The 19724-nt window shown below is 35.4% G+C and overlaps 3 protein-coding genes across 3 annotated transcripts in view; all 3 read right to left on the bottom strand.

Annotated features, from left to right (window-relative positions):
* The window catches only part of LOC133335532 (uncharacterized), a 109779-nt gene that overhangs the window by 54153 nt on the left and 35902 nt on the right, over positions 1-19724 (bottom strand). The gene's annotated exons all lie outside the window — the stretch shown is intronic.
* Positions 5280-9704, bottom strand: LOC133335571 (uncharacterized). The gene is made up of 7 exons (XM_061543880.1): positions 9652-9704; positions 9464-9573; positions 9265-9381; positions 8949-9202; positions 6214-7926; positions 5778-6016; positions 5280-5709 (listed from the first exon to the last, which is right to left on the bottom strand). Exons 2-7 carry the CDS (start codon positions 9568-9570, stop codon positions 5281-5283), a joined length of 2859 nt encoding a protein of 952 aa, XP_061399864.1. The 5' UTR covers positions 9571-9573; positions 9652-9704; the 3' UTR covers position 5280.
* Positions 12575-18280, bottom strand: LOC133335570 (uncharacterized). Its single transcript, XM_061543879.1, has 5 exons — positions 17972-18280; positions 17189-17916; positions 16970-17119; positions 13246-16906; positions 12575-12974 (listed from the first exon to the last, which is right to left on the bottom strand). Exons 1-5 carry the CDS (start codon positions 18253-18255, stop codon positions 12575-12577), a joined length of 5223 nt encoding a protein of 1740 aa, XP_061399863.1. The 5' UTR covers positions 18256-18280.

Genomic DNA, 19724 nt, shown 5'->3' with positions numbered 1-19724 from the left:
ACATTTAATCTTCTATATAGTAATCTACAAAAACAAAACAAAAAAAGAGCTAAGAGACCGATCGCTAGAAAATCAATTGGAACGAAACTTCATTGCAATAATATTCTAATATTACAACAAAAAATAATATACAACAACACCTAAAAGAAAAACTATTGTTTTGTAGTCTAGACAAAAGAAAATGTAAACGAAAAAACCAAAAGGGATCTCCTAACTTCAGGCCGGACCGCGACATTACATTGTATGATGCTGTTTGGTGTGAGTCTGAAGAGTCTAAAATCCCGTCGAATTCTACATTAGCTGAATAGTTGAAAAAGACAAAGAAAAGTCAAAAAACAAAACGTTGTATTAAACTAAAGATTTCTATACAATTTACAAACAACAAAAAAAAAACAATTTTTGTGATGTATTTTTCTTTTTATAAAAACATATTTTTTGTGTAAATTTTCAAAAAAAAAACCAAAAAAAAATAGTTCCATAATATTTACAAAGCAGACAAAAAAACAGAAGCAACAACAAAAACAATACACACAAAATAAACCAAAAACAATAAGAATTATAACACTGTACAATATTATATTAAAAAAAATAAATACAATTTTGAAAAATGTGAATCAAAAAGTGAGGTTATGTTCATAAATTTTCTTTAACATTATATTTAAAAAACATTAAATAAAGTCTTACAAAATTAAAGAAAAACATTTATCATAACCTCACTTCCCAAAATAATTCTACAGCACAGTGTCATAATTCTTTTTGAAATTTAAAAAACGGTTGGTTTTCCTATAAACTCTGGTTCTTTTTCTACGTTGGTCTTAAGTTAAAAAATCACACACACACAGTTTTATACAATGTTATATATAAACAATTAATTATTTTTGTTATAATTATTTTTTTCATTCTTTTGTTCTTTACAAAAACAAATTCATACAAAAACCAACAAATCTTTATAAAAAAAATTTTGTAGCTTTTTAAAGTAAAAAAATAATCGCTTTAGTTGTACAAATTAAAAGAAAACAAAAGAAAAAACAAAAATAAATTACAAAAAATACGAAGTCGAAGTCGCAAAGAGAAGGTTTATATAGTTTAAAATATAAATTAATTTAATTAAAAAAACAACAAATGTATAAACTATTTAATATATATATATATAACTTAAAAACAAAAAATACATAATAATATTATTATAAACAAACTATATTTAAAACAAAACAAAAAAAAATTAAATTTATTGTGAGGTTATGTTATTATATATAGGTAATAATAAATATAAAAAACAAATCGTATCTTTTTTAATTAATTAATTAATAATTTTGTATAAAAAACAAAAATGTTATGTTTAATTAAATTAAATCGAGTCATGCTTTAGCAAAACAAAAAAAAACAAATAAACGAAAAAAAAACACAAAAAACAAAGAAATTTGAATTCATTTAAAACGAAAAAAAAAAACAAATCAAAAACGAAACTCCTGTCACAAAATCAAAAATAGTTTCCCCGCAAAAAATAAGAACAAAATTGATAGGGTATATTGAAGCAAATTTTCCACTTATAAATTACAGAATATAATTTCCATGATAAAACTTTTCAAAAAAAACTCAAATTCCGTTGTAAAACATTTCAAAAAATCAAATTCCTTTTGCAACACACCTCAAAAGACGTTAATTTCTTATTTCATTTTCACTCCCTGTCCAATTCATTCACAATAGTCGTAGCAATGCAGCCAATTGTTATGATTTTGTAGCATATTTTCAGGCGTTGCAAGTCTTTGAATTTCTTAAACACAACAAAATAAATAAAATCTAAAGCAACAATAATAGATAGACATGGCTATAAATAGATAACAAAAAAAAAATAAATAAAACAACAAAACCTAATGGAGAATTGTATTTATTTTTTAAGTCTACAATAATAATTAATAATAATAGTTATTATTATAAATACAAATTAGCACCTAAGTTTTGTAGTACGTCTATACATACTTCAATACAAGGCCACAGTCACACATTTACACAGATCTTTACAAAAATCCAAACACAACAAAACTCCCTCCCTCCCTACCATACTTCTATAAAACAACTCTTTACAAACAACAACAAATATATTAATTATAAATATATATATTTACATCATACTGCTATGGTAATCATAATATGTGTTATAATATTTAATAATAATTTAATAACATTTTTTGTGTATAAAGTAATACATACATAATACCAAACTGGGCGTTAAGGAAGTTGAACATATTTTTTTCAAATACAACAAAAAAAAAAACAATAAGAAAAATCGAAAATAAAATAAAAAACAACAACAAAATAATATCTAAAAATTCAAAAATGTGAAATGCGTTTTATTTTTAAATGACTTCCAAAAATTGGATACATATAAATGAGGTGGCCATACGTCCTCTTTTTAAGAGGACAATCATCTATTTTAACTGGCTGTCATCTATAAATTGAAATTTCAGTGAAGTAGGTATTGTTGGTATTTTAGACACACTTTCCAAGAGAATTATGGATTGAAAAATGTCTTTGGGAAACATAGTCGGCACAGGTTTGCTTCAAAGTTCCTTATATAAAGATCACAAGATTATTCGCTTGAGACCAACAATTTAGCACGGTCGTAATTAACGACTTTTAACCCAATCGATTTATTATCGATACACATAAAAACTACAAATTCTCCCCTTACCAATAGTGAACGTTTCATAATACATGCATTCATTACTGAGATATAACCATTTGAAGTTGATGTTATGTCAAAATATAGCTTCTAGCTATTCTATCTGCCAATAGGTGGTATTTTATCCTTCGAAGTCTGTAATATTAAATTACAAGCACTTTGATTGTAAAATCGGTGAATGGGAACAGCATTTTACCAATTGAAATGATGTCAGATTGGTAAACTTGCACAGCAAATTTCCTTAATAGCCCTAATTTTTCTTAAAATGAATTCTTTTCCAATGACAACAAACATTCAACAACAATCTAATATCAACATTTTCTCAAATGCACCAATTTCCAGCCATTCAAAGCTAATTTAACGTTTTTGCAAACGATCATGATTTTCATAGTTCTCCGTTGTGAAAATGCTTGTTTATCGATACACATACAAACTAAACAATCACCTCTAACCAACGGTAAAAGTTATATGTCGATAGGTATATTCATTACTGAGTTATAGCCATTTCAAATTGACCTTGTGTCAAAATATAGCGGCTACACGATTCTGTTGGCCTGGTACCTCAAATGGAAAAATGTTTGAAATTGGCATTTTCACAAAAGCGAAAAAGTAAAAAACAACAGCATCATTGCCACATTGTTCGATTTTTCTTTGATTTGATGGTTGGTTTACAAATTCTAAGCATACTTTCAGGCGCATCATTTAAAATTATATCCATTTGAAAGTTATATGGTTCTTGATTTTAATATAACGCCTAAAAGTATGCTCAGAATTTATAAACTAACATTAAAACACTATGGTGGCGATCTGGTAACATTGCAGTATTTTATATTTTTGCCCATGTGAGATTTCTTCATTTTTCCAATTTGAGGTACCAGGCCAACAGAATCGTGTAGCCGCTATATTTTAACATAATGTCAACTTCAAATGGCTATAACTCAGTAATAAATGAACGTATTGACATAAAACTTTTACCGTTGGTTAGGGGAGATTGTGTAGTTGTTATGTGCATCGATAAACACGTACTTTCACAACGGAGAACTGTGAAAATCATGATCGTTTTCAAAAACGTTAAATTAGCTTTGAATGGCTGGAAATTAGTGTATTTGAAAAAAATTTGGTATTGCTGAATACTTGTTGTCATTGGAAAATAATTAATTTTGAGAAATAATAGGGCTATTAAGGACATTTGTAGGAAATAAAAAAAAACATGTTGTGGTGCAAGTTTAGCAATTTTACATCATTTCAATTGGTAAAATGCTGTTCCCATTCACCGATTTTCCAATCAAAGTGGTTGTAATTTAAATTACAGGCTTCGAAGGATAAATACCACCTCTTGGCAGATAGAATCGCTAGCAGCTCTATTTTGACACAACATCAACTTCAAATGGTTATATCTCAGTAATGAATGCATTTTTGGCATGCAATTTTGAATATAATGTTAGGAGATAATTTGTAGTTTTTATGTGTATACATATATATATTACATTTGGTCTGCTCACGTACTGCAAGAATCTACTAAATTTTTCTATTTTCTCCGATATCATAAAGGAAAATTCGTTATCGTAGTAAAAATTAGTAGATTCTTGCAGTACGGGAACAGACCAATTTATAAAATTAATAATTAACAAAATTAACTGCTGTTGAAGTTTAGAATTAAGGAATTTAATTGGTTTTTGTTCAAAAATAAGGATAATTGAGGGAATATCAAGGACATAAGGGACAAATGCTGCAGTAGAAGTTCAAGTACTATACGTCATGAGTCGTTGTAAAATATCAATACAATTTATAATAATAATATATTTTAAATATGGGGTCCTCAATATGTTTTATATATGCATGTACTTTTTTAGAATAAAATTGTATGCCGATTTTGACATGTCCGCCTGTCTATGCGCCCGACCGTCTGTTTGTCCGCTTGTCTGTTGAAATCACGATAGAGCTCTCAATGTTTAAGATAGAGATTTGAAATTTTAACAATTTTCAGAGTTCCAGTTCCAGCAAACACAGTTCTTGACACACTCAAATTTAAAATAAAACGTAACTATATACCAAATATGTAATTATACTTGCCAAATGAATTTCTAATCACAACCAATAAAAACACGACAAAACTATTATGTATTGCTAAACGTATAGGAATATCTCACTCGTTGTATTTTATTTTTCGTGAAAAATATAGATAATTAAATAGTAAATTTAAAATAAGCTAAAATTAAAAAATCTACTAACACTACAGCTCAAATTTAAAACACAAAACAATTTTGATTCTATAAAAAATATATCTAAAATTAAACATTTTCTTGAAGTTGATTCATGTTTCCAATTAAAAAAAAAAAATAAAACAAATATTATGGCCAATAACTTTAGCATTAGCCTTTACAGTAGAGGGAATATAGTTAAGATTGCCACAATGGATGCTTACAGACTAAAATCTAAAAAGTATTTATATTATGAATCATATTTTTACTATATCATGGATTGAATGCAAATCGATTCAGTTATTATTTATGTATGCTAACATAAAATTAAAATATCAATGCGGTGGAAATGAATATATCTGGTATTGAAACTATGTATGCAAATGTTGAAAATGTTCAGTTCATGGAACGGGGTCGTTTTAAATAAAATTCTATCATATTATCAATATCAGTTATAGTCTTTTTAGATTTTTTAATATTCGAATCCAATACACGTAAATTACTTGTGTAATCGGGTAGTTTATTTAGTGTCTGTGCCATTTCGCGAGCCAATTTTTTGGCCCGCTGTGCCAAAGAAACAGGATTGCGTTTAACACCTTTGCGTAGGAAAATATTTTGCAACTTATGATCGTGTAATTCACCAAAATCAAGAACTTCCCAGTCACCCGTCGACATATTCCAGGTGAAGAGAACCCGACATTCATATTGACGACGATGAAAGGCGCAATTTAATTTTCGTGAGCAATTCAGGCAGGATGTTACTTCTTCGCGAGCTGAAAAATGTGCCATTAGTAGGCAAAATAGCGTCTGCGACAGGGGACAAACCTGTAAGGAGAACCATGGGACATTAAAATAGATCGCATTACTATTATAAGACAATATATCATACATACATTTATCAATTCATATGCCCAATCGTAAAAGAAGTCATAGATTTTCTGATTTTTCTGACACAATGTACTTATGACATAGTACGTGAATGTTTCCATATCAAATGAATGCTGTTCTATGACCACACTTGTACAGCGCAAATGTTGAAATGAAGCCTTCGATATCATTTGCATTTCAGAATAGCACGAACCATGTACCTCGACTGGTAACAGCGTATGGTAGCCTGGAGAAATGCAATCATCTGAAAATGGAAATTGAATACAAATATTAAAATATGTGGGAGGAAAACAGAATATTTTCCAAAAATGCATTTTTATTATTCAATATGATGTTCTGCAATTCTTATACGACATCGTGAAAAGTCTAAATGCTTAACCATACGGCCACAGATCAACTTTTGGACTCATATGTGTGGATTTAATAGTTGTGTATATTTACCTTCTTCACTTGTTATAACCGATGCAGCATCATCCTCTTCAACATAACGTCGTTGAAATCTCTTCGTACATACAGGCTTTTCGGCCGCACCACCTTGCAGTGGAACTTCAAAGGATCGTATTTCATCGCGACGTGGCGACAAAAATGGATGTTGATAGTTTGGTGATATTGAACCACCTCGGTCTAAATGCGAACGTTTTGCAACCGACAACTGCAGTGGCAGCAGCGTACCATGGGGCTTATAACTCAACATGTGTTGAGTTGCAGTTGAGAGACTATAATGCGGGGGTGATTTGTGATTGTAATAATTATTGCTCACCAAGTGGCGACTCGGCGAGCGCATAACGGACGAACCACCTCCACCGCTAATATTGCTACCGTTACCACCAGCACCACTGTATGTCGGTGTTATAAGACCCGATGTCGAAGGGGGAGATCGAAAGCCCAGTGGCGATGTACAGCTGTGGCGTAAAGGAGACAATGCTGAAGGCGGCACATAATGACCATAGCTACTCACATTTGAGCTATGAGGATGTGGTGATGAAGATGGCGAGGCATATGGCGAGTGATTGCTATGTAGATGTGTTCGAGTGTGTCGTGGTGAATGACTGCCTGTGCTTGTGTTGCTCATTAAGGAACTAAATGTATTCGAAGCTGATGTTCTAGACTTTGTATAGGGTATAATGTTCTCCGAATTATCCTCGGAGAATTCATATTTCCTTTCTGCCAAACGTCGTTTTCGTAGTATGGATATTTTTTCACACTTTTCATTTTCCTCACAAAATTCATAGGTTGATGCACGATCATTGCTCGTCGAATTATTGGCACTTGAAGTGCCACTTGTAGATGAATTGGGCGAAATGGTGTGGGTGGTTGTTATGCCAGTCGATGAAAAGAACATGGAGACACCTTTGCGGAATGATTTTGACACAATGCGATGTCTACGCCTAGGACTGTTCTGAAATGGAGGTGAAGTGTTAGTTTTCATTGTACTACCCGACGTTACAGCTGACGGCGATGATGATGTGTTTTGTGTGGGTGGTGTTGTATTTGTCATTGCAGAAGAAATGGCATTGACACGACTAGATACGTTCGGACTACAGGAAAGAACGATTTCTTCGCCAGTCTTTTGGCTCAATGTCACATGAGATATTGGAGATTCTGGATAGGTTAACGTTGAGGTTGGCGATTTTAAACTCATTGACGTCAACTGTTGTGGTGTTGTTGTTATGGCAATACCACTTCCAGAATGTGTTGAATCAGTCTCTATATCAGGAAAATCCTCTATTATCCGATTTACAACATTATTCTGAGAGCTAATTGTCGTTTGACTATCTACACTGAAATTATCCGCCTCGGCATTGGGTGTGAATATGACAGGAGTATTGCGTTTCTCCAACTGTTGTTGTGGACTCAACTCGCCGAGATGTGTTGGTGTCGATGAGCCGGCACATGTTGGTTTCATCATTAACACAGTTATCATATTTTGTTGTTGCTGCTGATTTTGTATATTGACTACAGCGGCCTGTTGTTCTTTTGGTGGTTGCTCCAAACGAATGTGAAGCATATGGAAGAATCCATTGGCAATAATTAGTATACGTTCTGGGCAAATAAGATGCATATATGGATCGAATTTACAGTTCGATTCGTTAGGTGTATACTTTGTGTGTACGGTTAGATTACATTTAATGCAGAGGACATTTCGGCGGAAAACTGGAAATAAAGGGAGGATATAAAAGCAGAGTTAGAATATTATTGAATATGAATATCTAAAAAGGTTTTAATAATGTGCATGAGTCGGTAAGATATTGGAGTCTGTGAAATATAACTGAATGTTTTTTGAACGTGAGTTGTGTAAGACGAGTAGTTGGTAAAAGTTCTCAATATGTCGGTAATCAATCATAGAAAATAAGGGGTATTTACTGAAGCTGGATTAAAGCAAGGTAAAAATATGCTAATTCAGGAGACATTCTAAGATGTTGGGAATAATTTTCTCTAATCAAGATTCAAACGTCGTAGTTTTGTACAGCGAAACTGGGAGCTACATAAAGTTTGGAGTTTTATCCTGATGTGCATATAAACTGGGGTCACTATATTGCGTTGCATTTTGATAACATTTGTTTTTAAAGTGATGTATGAAAGCTATGGCGTAATGTTGAGAAGACATACGGCGGTACATAATGGCCATTGAATGTCGACGAAATCTCTGATATATAATTACAAGATTCAAGAATATCTTTAATTTGTTGTGTGTCACGAGGAAACCGTGTACTATTTAGATGAGGACACGATGTTTTCCCTTATGTCAGTATAGCAATACGGGCTTAAGTATAATATTGGGTCCGGTAATGTATTTTGAAATTTTTACCATATTCTTTAAGGCCATGATTACAATGGTATGAATTATTGTGGAGATCTTTTTAAATTAAAATCTATAGAAAGTCCTGCTTACAAAACGTAATTATCGAAGACGTCCATTCTTCCTGAGATATATATATATATATATACGGTAAACATTTCAAAACGATCCGCTAGATTTGTACTGCAATAGACTTTCTGATAATATAATTTTTGTGGAATCAGTTCAGCATTTAACGTTTCTCTATTATTCTGTACACTCCAACTGAGAATGGAGAATTCTTTGTCTTTGTCGCCTAACGGTAAGATTTTCTTGTAATACATGATTTAAAAATGGTAATTATTGTACATTTTTTTGTAATATTTGCAATACTTACATCCTTCCTCCTCCTCAGAGTCTCTTTGTTTTCTACACTCTAAACAGCCCAATTTAGGAACTTTAATATATGATATATAAGAGTCTTCGTTTTCTTCCTCGGAAGCACCATGCACTATTAATATACGAGGATCAGTGTTCTTCCATTGAATCATGCTGACTTCCTTTATATTATCCACACCGTGATCATCAAAAAGGCAACACTGATAGAAGATTCGTAGAGGTTTGTGCGGTTGAAAAATCCAAAAAAATAATCTGTCAGGGAAAAAACAAACAAATTTAGATACACTTCCATGCTCATAGCAACCAATACTTACGTGTATTTGTAACCAATATTGAAAGAATAGTGGCTAGCGTTAGGTGCACTCTCACTTGAAGTTACCTTGTAGCTTAAGAGGAATTGTCCACAGGCTGATAGACCCATAAACATGTGGCTATAATAATAATAGGGAATAAGGATTAAAATATACATAGATAAATGAGACAACAACAATAACGGTAAAAACCACAACTCACCCCTGCAAGAAGCCTGCTGGAACTAAGTTTCTAAAGCAAAATCTTAGTCTTTTTGGCACGGTAGTAAACAAGGGTTTTGTATTTTGATAATAACCCCGATTGCCCATATACTTTAGGGGTAACAAACAAACAATTCACTTATTGCAATAAATAACAATAATCAATAATACTCCATAATAGATACTTACTTCTCTTTGTAAAAGTTTCCTGGCCAAATTACCCTGAGTACATTTATCGAAATCATCTCGCAAATTTCCACTGGTGGTTTGCATCACCTGAGCACCGCTGCTTGTCTGGCCATGACGAAAATATTGCCTTTGTAAATCCCCCAGCTCATCATCATCCATATCGGTTTCAGAGCTTTCGGCCATAGAGAACTCCTCGTCTTCTTCATCCTCTTCCGAAGAAGATAAATCAAGGTAACTATGGCTACCGCTGTGAATGCTGTGATCCATCTTTCAAGGTATGTGTATACCCCCACCACCACCACACTTCACTGTCTCAACCAACCAACAAACAAAATTGACAAATCCTATATAATAGGATACCACAGCCCTTTTTCCAATTCCTCCTCTTACACGCAACTTTCAGAGTATTTGTTGCAATTTTCCAATTGTTCAGCACATTTTAGAGTTTCCTTTTTTCTTCTTTCAGTTCTTAGTTTTACAAAAGAAATTGATTTTAATTCGATTTTTTTCTACTTTTGTCAAAGCAATGCAAATGAATTACTCTGCTTGCTTGCACCCTCCACTACAGCGACACACACAGCTTCACAAAAATACCGGAACGAACTAGTTCAATGGCACAATTCTCTGACAAGAATGATGAGAACTATTTGCAAATCACACGAATGGAAGAGGCAGAAGAGAATTAGGGATAAAACGAAAACAGGATAAAATGCTAGGCACTTCGCTATGTTTACGAATGAGTGTGATGGATAACGACAAAAAACATCAGCTGTTGATTGAACTTATTCCGTAAAATGAACGTGTGGAACTATTGTTGGCTTATAGTTCTACTTAATTCATTGAATAATAGTTATAAATGAATAATCTTAATATATAAAAGAGATTAGTTCGTGAATGACAGACGAAACGGCATAAGTAGAAGCTTGATACTGTGTAGGCGTGAGATAAAGCTGAATTTTTCGAAATTCGAACTAGAAGGGTACGAAAAGTTCTAAAATGAACTAAATAAGGTAACCTTTCTATTAGGGAAACGGAAGAGCTAGAATTCTGAAAATATGAATGTGGGTCACTGTAGGAAAGTTAGAAAGATGTGCAAAAGAGTTTGGAAATTAGACGTATTTGTGTACGAAAAGTACTAAACTGTACTAAATGTATTTCTATTGGTATATATATTGAACATATATAGCTAGTACTAAATTTGATACTATTTGCATTGATGTACCTGATTTAGGAAGCTTTCAAAGTACGAAAAGTACTAAATAGTACTAAATTTGGTAGAAGTTGGGGTTAAGTGAAGATATAGAGCTATATAGACGTATTTGTATACGAAAAGTACTAAATGTAGTTCTATTGGTATATATATTGAACATATATAGCTAGTACTAAATTTGATACTATTTGCATTGATGTACATGATTTAGGAAGCTTTAAAAGTACGAAAAGTACTAAATAGTACAAGTTGGGGTTAAGTGAACATATAGAGCTATAGTCCTGAATTTGGGTATTAAAATGAGTTTGGAAACTGCGTACTTATGGGTACGCAAAGTACAAAATGGTACTAAATTTAATATAATTTGTATACCAAATGGTACTAAGCCTGGTTAAACTTTTTAAAGGGATAGAAATGGAAACCTGAAATTTCAATCAAGTTTACCGCTAGAGTACATGCAGACATGGTGGTACGAACAGTACTGAGTTAAGTACAATTTGAATTTTTGGTACACGGATAGGTCTGGAAATCTGACATTTGAAATTTGGATTAATGTTGAAATGTAAGATTGAGCTATGGAGACTGCTTTGGAAATTCATATTTATGTGTACGAAAATTACTAAACGGCATTAAATTTGGTAAAGTAGCTTGAACGGAGACCTGGGACCCTAAAATTTGTAGAATTAGGATATGGGGGCATCGTACTTATGCGTGCTAAATGGTACTAAATTTGGTACAATTTGATTTTGTGTGTGCGGATAGAGCTGGATTCCAGATTTTTGGAATTACAATTACTTTTGGAGTGTATAATTGAGGAAATTCTTAATTATGGAAACAAAAAGTACTAAATCGTACCAAATATTGGGCTGAAATTCTGTAATTTGGAATTAAAACTAGTGTTGAAATGTAGAATTTAGAATTGGCTACGAAAAGTGCAGAAGGGTACAAATTTTGTTACAATTTTGATTTTGGTGAACCGATAGTGCTGGAATTCTTAAATTTTCGCATACGAAGTAGCGATTAAACGGCATTTACATTAGAACTTTTTACCGACTTATTCAACGTTTACATTGTACCAGATTTCGTTAACCCAATGGGTTTAAATTGCCAATTCTATTGTATAAATCATCATAAAGTAGGTTAACCGGATAACAAGTTCTAATGCAAATGCCGTGCTAACCTAATTTTATTGAGAATTTAGATTTACTGGATTAATATATATCGGGTACTATATTTTGAAGTTCATTTAAGACGCGTTTAGACTATACATTCTAAAACGAGCCGATTTGTTGATCGAGGTACCAAATTCTAGCTTTGAAATCATATAGAGTTTATATATTTTACTTTTTATTAAATACTAAAATATAAGAAATACAAAAAAATTAAATAAATATTTTAATAAATAGTATGAATTGCTAATGAAATAATAAATTATTATAAATGAGAAACATTTATTTTACTAAATGCTAAAAATCAGCTACTGTATAAGCCGAAGTTCCTTTAATATAGGAATAATCCTGAACACCAATCAATTTCACGATATGTTTATCGCATAAGGAAATACAAAGTGAATTTGTATACAAAAAATTACTAGAAATCACAAGAATAAAAGAGCTACACAAAAGAATAGAGATAAAGATCACAAACATTAACTCATTTAAGAGTTACCAAACTAAAAATTACAGTCTGTCCGTCCGTCACATCCAGTTGGTTCTAAATATTTTCATTTTTATTATCAATTCCATTAATGGTAGTTGTTGCAATATCTGTCACAGCATTTTCAATATTTTCAGTTGTGGTAAAATCCTCCAAATTATCTATAGTTGTGTGGGGAATTTCAGTTTGATCTACATAGCCGTGGAATGTGGTATCTATAATGCTATGCTGTGTTGTTATCGTTGAAGACACATCCGTCAGGTTGTCAGGATTTTGAGTGGAATGTAATTGATTGTGACGTTTTCTTTTCACATTTGCCAATGATAGCCAAATATTTTCACGTATTGGTTTCGGAATTTCAGCTGAGGGAGAACTATCCAAATTGATGTTTGGTACTTGCGGTGGTAGAGGTTCTTCTTCTTCTTTGTTTGATTCATAAATTACCCAATTGTCAGGTCTAAAAATTAGAAAAAAGGAATGTAAAATTAAAAATAGGTATAAGCCAAATTTAGACTATACAAGCAAATTGCAGAGAAAAATTCTGTTTGGAAGTTAACCTTGGAAATTTGATGAGTGAAATAACAACACATTTGTCATAGTTAAACCTTTTTTGTCCTATAACAAATCCGCTCATCATAGTTCTTATTACTTTAACCAAGGTCTCCCATACCAAAAACGAATTTTCAGCCCCTAAATATTGTTGCTCGATTTTTTATTCTAAAACTTACCTTTCTGGTTTGGTCAAAACTATTATCGGGGCAAAGGCAATCTTCTCCTTATTTTGTTTTAATACACTTAAACGTTTTTGATTCAAATCAAATACAGTGGGACTTTCATCAGTATTTATCTTTGAATCCTCCTCATCTTCCGGCTCCTCTTCGCTTTCCTCCAAATCCTCCGCAAATATATCATTATTTAATTTTTTACCTTCAGAATCAGGGAATGCTGTGGATCCCGCGGTGATATCCTCCAGTGGCTCATTTGTAGGTATATCTTCTGTACTATTCATCACAGGTAATACATAATTGTCATCCAATGTGAGGTTGGTAGATGCCTCAGCAGACACGCCCATTGGTAAAGTTTTATTAAAACTTTCCAACATTAGCTCCGGCCGTAGATAACCATCCCTATTAAATTTTCTTACCAAGGGGGAACTACCATAATCCTCGTACTCATATTCACTTTTATCAGCTACGGGATCGGGATCATCATAGGCAGTTATATTGAGAGCGGGATGACGGGTTCGACTCAAATAACCATAATCACCTAATTCTGGTTCGGCATAGTAAGACAGGTCCTCTTTTAGTTGAGGCCTTGTCTTTTTCCTTATGTAATAAGTTTGTGAATTGGAAGTGGAAAATGGACTGGGTAAACTTTCTCTGGGTGGTACTTGATATGGATTTTGTCCAGGTAATTCAGGTTTTTCGTTATACCAGGGTTTGGCAGCTGGTGCTGCAGCTAAGCCGTAAGAACTGACACCATCAATGCTGGGACGATTAATTTGTGTTTTATCCGGTTTGGGTCTGATATTAAAACTGAAAGTACTATCGGCTCCATTGGCACTGGCAAACCCGGTTATGCTACCATATGGACCATTACTTATGGCCTGACTGGTTGCTTGGACGACGCCACCATTTAATTGAGCCTGGCTAAAACTTGTGGCCGCTGCAGGTCTTTTATTTTGATAGTTCGATGGTAAAATTGGTCGCGACAAGACTCCATCATAACCAGGTCTTTCATTTGATTCCAATTCGCTGCTAGGTAAGGGTCTCGGTCCCCCGGAATTCCAACCTACTATGCTGTGTACAAATCCTGGCTGTTTGGTTGTATAGCCCAGGGCATGTTCGTCATGTTCATTGAGGAAAATAATTGTGGGTGGTTTGGTTCGTTGATTGTTGGCCAGTGGAGGAGATACTTGCGCAGGCGGCGCCTGATAATAGCCATAGAGGGGTGTGGTACTGGGGAAGGACCCAAAATGACTGGTATAACGATCATAGGGTTTAGTTTTATAGTTGGTGGTATAATCGACAACGGTACTTTCCAATGGAATAGGACTTTTATTCGTTTGCCGAATATTGATTTCAATTTCATATTGATTATCACCATTGGCCGCATCCACAATGACCTTGTGGGGTGGTTGTTTAGGATAGCCTGGTCTCTTCTGATATTGTCGCAGTTCAACATTACGTAGGGGTTTTGGTAATTTGGTAGTGGTAGTTCTATTGGTCAGTGAGTGACTGCTGTTGGTTTTCAGGGCCGTTTGAAGTGCAGCAAATTTAAGTTTTTCCTTTGGTTTTTCAGTTGTAGTGCCTGGCAATGTCAATTTGCGTTGAACCCTTTTGTGTTCGGTCGTTGGAGAATTCGCTAAGGGATCAATGTCAGAATCGTTTGAGGTTTGTGTAGCCATGGGGACAATTGTGGATTGTTCTTGGCCATTGGCAACATCCCTTTTGTGGGGTTCGGAATCCGAAGATACTTCTACCTGTTCATTCAAATTCGCACCAGTTGTATCACTATTTGTTTTCGTATCTGATTCATGAGAATTATTCTCTGTGGGCTTTATTTCGTTTCCAATTTCATTGACATCATTGTGCCCTGTCCTATCTTCTTCTTCTTTTCTGGAGTCGGTTTCACTTCTTCGTTGAACAATTCTATTATCAATTTGAACGTTATTCGATTCTTCAATGGTATTCAGTAATGGACTTTCCATGTTATTACTTCCACTCTCTGTTAGATCAAGGTCTCCAGACCTACTTTGAAGGTCCATTTCTTGGTTTGAGGAATTTTGTTCTTTCATAGGCGATGCTAGGTTGTCGACTTCATTATTTTCTAACGAAGTTATATGTGATGTCAGATCATCTGTTTTGGATTTCAGACTATCATTGGTATTCTCCTTCGGGTCTGTTGAAGGCTCTGCGCGGTCACCATTCTCAGTTGTTTTCGAAGTAAGTGCAGTTTCCTTTGTTAATGGCAAATCATCTGTACGGGACTCTAGCATAGTCTGATCCTCATCCATAACCCTCTGTTTTGTCAAATTTTCCTCCTTTCGCTTCTCATATTTCCCTTCGAAACGATTTCCCAATTCCAGTTCTTCGGTGCGAGATTCTAACTTATCATCGGTAAATGTATCCACCGAACTTTCTGTACGTGATTCCAATTTCTCCTGCTCAACATTATTATCCCCGCTAGACTCCTCAACTGCGGTCAAATTTCCATCATTTGTTCTCACCTCTTCCGCACGAGATTCCAACTTGTCACCACGTTTAATTACTACCTCTTGACCGGCATTACGCAGCTCTATGGGTATATTATTTACAATTATGGTTCTACGAGTTGTGCTCTGTACCGAACCATGTCGATGCGAACCCTTTCGTGAGTTTTTATCCAATTTATTGTTGACACCAGGTACTGGCTTTTGTTTGGTCACATGTCCCGCTGCCACCCCTTTCCTCTTTAAATCCAATTTATCATTGATTTTCGTAGTGTTTTTAAATCTCTGGGCCATTGTACTTCCCGAACTGGAGGGTGATATGAAAGGAGGATGCCTGGTAGCTGAAGGGGGTAGTTGATTAAGGAATCCCACTTTGTTGTCGGTCAAAAAGTCTTGCGGTATGGGTGCATTACTTTGTAGTTCACCTTGGACAATTTCGAAAATACGATCCAAAACGGGAGGCTGGAATGTTGTGGGCATGGGCGTTGCGGAAGGTGGCATGGCTGGGGGTTGTTCTGGTGGTGGCAAAGGCGGTTGAGGTAATTGTGAAGGTAATTTGGGTGGTGGCGGAGGTCTTGGTGGAGCTTGAGTGTTCACATTTATTGGCGATGGAGTCTGCAACTGTATGGGTGCAGGTTTTGATAGGGCTGCAAAAGGATCTTGCTCTAACCAAGGTTCCAAATCGAATTCCGCCAATGGTCCTACTCCACAGGGTAGACGCTCATTTTGTGGTATATTGGGTGGTAGGAAAATGTGAGGCTGGAATGTTCCTCCACCCACCGAGCGACAGAGAACCGAGGCCAAAGTAACCCTTCTAATGGAATGTAACTGTGCCGGGGTGAAAGAACTTTCAAATCCACCATTTTCATACCAAAACCGATCGCCTTTACGGGAATTACTAAATTGCTGGGCAATAATACAGGCAAAAGTTGGACCCACTAGGCCTCCTACCACAGGTCTTTCAGCAATGCCACCCACAAAGAGATCGATATCGTGGACATTTTGATAGGCATGGCTAATACGCCGAGCCGATTCGGGACCCACAACATTGGCAAATTCCTCCCAGGTGTTAATGGGTGACAAGCCACAGGGTACACGCCAATGCGTGTAGGGTGGTATGCCGTGATCACGGCCACGTTGGATGTTGATTGCCGCCAAATCCAAGCCAAAGGGGAATCCTGGAAAAGGAAAAGTAAAATTACAACAACCACAATTTTAGAGTACCTCTCCAATAAGTTCACCTGGTGTTTGGAAGAGATGGTTGGTTAATTCCGGTGTAATAAACTCATCCCGCTGCAAAGCTCTTTGATTGGCCATGCCACGAATCAAACGATGCAAAGAACCCACAGAACCAATATCACCTCTCTGGAACTCCTCATGTAGACTTACATCTAAAATGAATAGGAAAGAGGAATTATTATTCTCCATACTTTCAAACCATGGACTCCCTCACTACTCACTGTTACTCAGCACATTATGGAACCGATCACAACGCATGTAGGAGTTCTGCACCAACGAATGACCAAAACGAAAAGCTGCTGCCGCAAATGCATTTGCCACTCCCGGGTTTGTCTTGTGATCATAACCCTCATAGTATCCCGAATTCAGCAGTTCCAAATCGAATAACTTCACCACTTCTCTACCCAAAATAATAGGCAGAAATTCCCTATATGTTATGTGCTGGAACATAGCACCTATAATGCGTCTGGTCTCCTGATAAATTTTCTCATCACTCCAATGTAAATTCATTTCACTCAGACGCATGGCAATGTGATTGTGTTCACCAACCCAGACGTGGTGCAAGGCCAATAGGCCGGGTTGTTCACCACTGCGACCATCACCAGCTCTTATACAACTGGTGGCAATTGCACCTCGCTGGCAAACATCATCATTGGGATTGCCGCGGCCAAATATCAAAAGACCATTTCGGAAGACTCTGGCATTATCCGAAGACTTGACACTGTTCGAGTAGATGGGTGAGGCATCAATGTACGAAGTGGCCTGATTGGTTTGTTCACGCCATGACAATACACAATCTCGCCGCTGGGCCGGCGCCGAACGTAAAAATTCCAAGCAGCGAACTTTTAAAGAAGATAACCAGGGATCATCCAAGGGAACTTTAATGGGAAAGCAGGAGGGGTGGAAATCTTTGCTGCCGCAACAACTGGGCACTGAACCATTTATGGATCTTAAAACAAAAAATATAATTAGGGATTTTATTTTAAAATCTTCAAATAATTTACCTTGGTTGTGCTGTAGATGTTAAATCATGATCCAACAATTGACCCCATTGAGCCAACATCAGAGTCAACGGTGCTTCACCATCTCGGGCGCCATGTACCAGCAAACTCACAAAACGCGAAGAAGATAGTGGACCGCCATTTACAGATTTACGCACCGAATCTACTCCATCGCCGTATTCAGGGGGTAGAAAACGACTAAAGGGCATTTGTGCTGCACCCCACCTAGGTCGCCTTTTATTATTGCAGGTACCATCATGGGTTCGATAGCGTTCAGATGCTGGCATACATGTTGGCGCCTCACGCGGTGGACATAGACTTTCCAAAGATGTTCGTCGCAAGGATACTTTTTGACTGTGTGCCTGCCTAGCCAAATCCGTATTCAGGTGATAACTGAAAATGTAGAAAAGTAAAATAGTGGAACGTTATTTAGGGACTAGGTTATAGAATTTACTCATAAGATATATACATTTACAGCTCTACAGGAGCGTCTAAAATGCATAGGAGGTATATAAAATAATACATTGGTGAAAATTCTATCGAATTCTTTAAGGAGAACGAGCTAAAGTTTCTATGTCATCATATGAGGTAAATGGGACTACATGGACGGATGATCAACTATTCTATGGAGATGGAGTTTCTAATGTCAATTATTCATGATTTTATTTTATCATTGGTAAATTATTTTTCTTCCGTTCGTGGTTTCATTTCCTTTGTTCAACATTATTATTCTCCGTGGGCTCCTCAGCCGCTGTCAAATTTCCATCGTGTGTTCTCACCTACTCTGTACGAGATTACGTTGTATTACAACCTCCTGACTTGCATTATGCAACTCTATGGGTATGTTATTTGCAATAATCGTTCTACGAGTTGTGCTCTGTATTTTTATTTTGATTTTATATATTCGAGGTAGTGAATTTTTATTTTGATTTTATATACCTCGGAACCACCATAAATAAACCTAATGACATCATTTTTTAAATTCGGAGAAGGATAGTGTTGGCCAACAGATACTACTATGATCTAAGTAAGCATTTTAGAAACAAGGTCATCTCCCGCCAGACCAAACTCACACTCTACAAGACGCTAGCCGTGCTGGTGTATGGATCTGAAGCATGGGTTCTTACGCAAACAGATGAGGCAACTCTTGGAGTGTTTGAGAGAACAATTCTCCGAAATATCTACGGGCCGATATGCATCGACGGTGAATATCGGCTTCGAATGAACCACGAATTATACTATATATACACGGACATCGACATAGTCAGTCGAATCGAGCTGCAGCGACTACGGTATATATAAGCGAGGCAACTGACGGTTCACGCAAAAGGGAAGGTCACGATTTCAATGGAAAGATCAAGTGGAAAAGAACATTTCGGAACATGGTCGTTCAAATTGGAAGAGCTGATAACAAGACCGACGCGTCTGGAAATCTTTTTTAAGCTCGGCTTATGGAAGAAATGGTCTGTCACAAGCTAGCTAAGTAAGTAAGTGGTTTTAACATACTCCCTAAGGGCTTTTATCGCCACAAGGAATTTTCCTCCCCCCAAAATGTTGTTGCACAGTGTATTCACTATCTCTTTCAATTATAATATTGTTATTATCAATATGCTCACTTTTCCTGGCTTTAAATTTTTTACTTATATGTAACAAATTTTCTTCCAAATGTAGGGTATAACAAACTACCAGTTATTGTAAACAATTTCCAACAACAAAAAAATCATTCAAAGAAAATAGTTGTTATAAAATCATTACA

Source organism: Musca vetustissima, unplaced genomic scaffold, assembly GCF_032173495.1.
Source record: "Musca vetustissima isolate MV318-11 ecotype Yass unplaced genomic scaffold, APGP_CSIRO_Mvet_v1 utg15158, whole genome shotgun sequence".
NCBI lineage: Eukaryota > Metazoa > Arthropoda > Insecta > Diptera > Muscidae > Musca > Musca vetustissima.
The sequence above is the reverse complement of the archived record's forward strand: the minus strand, read 5'-3'. Positions and strand labels throughout refer to the sequence as shown.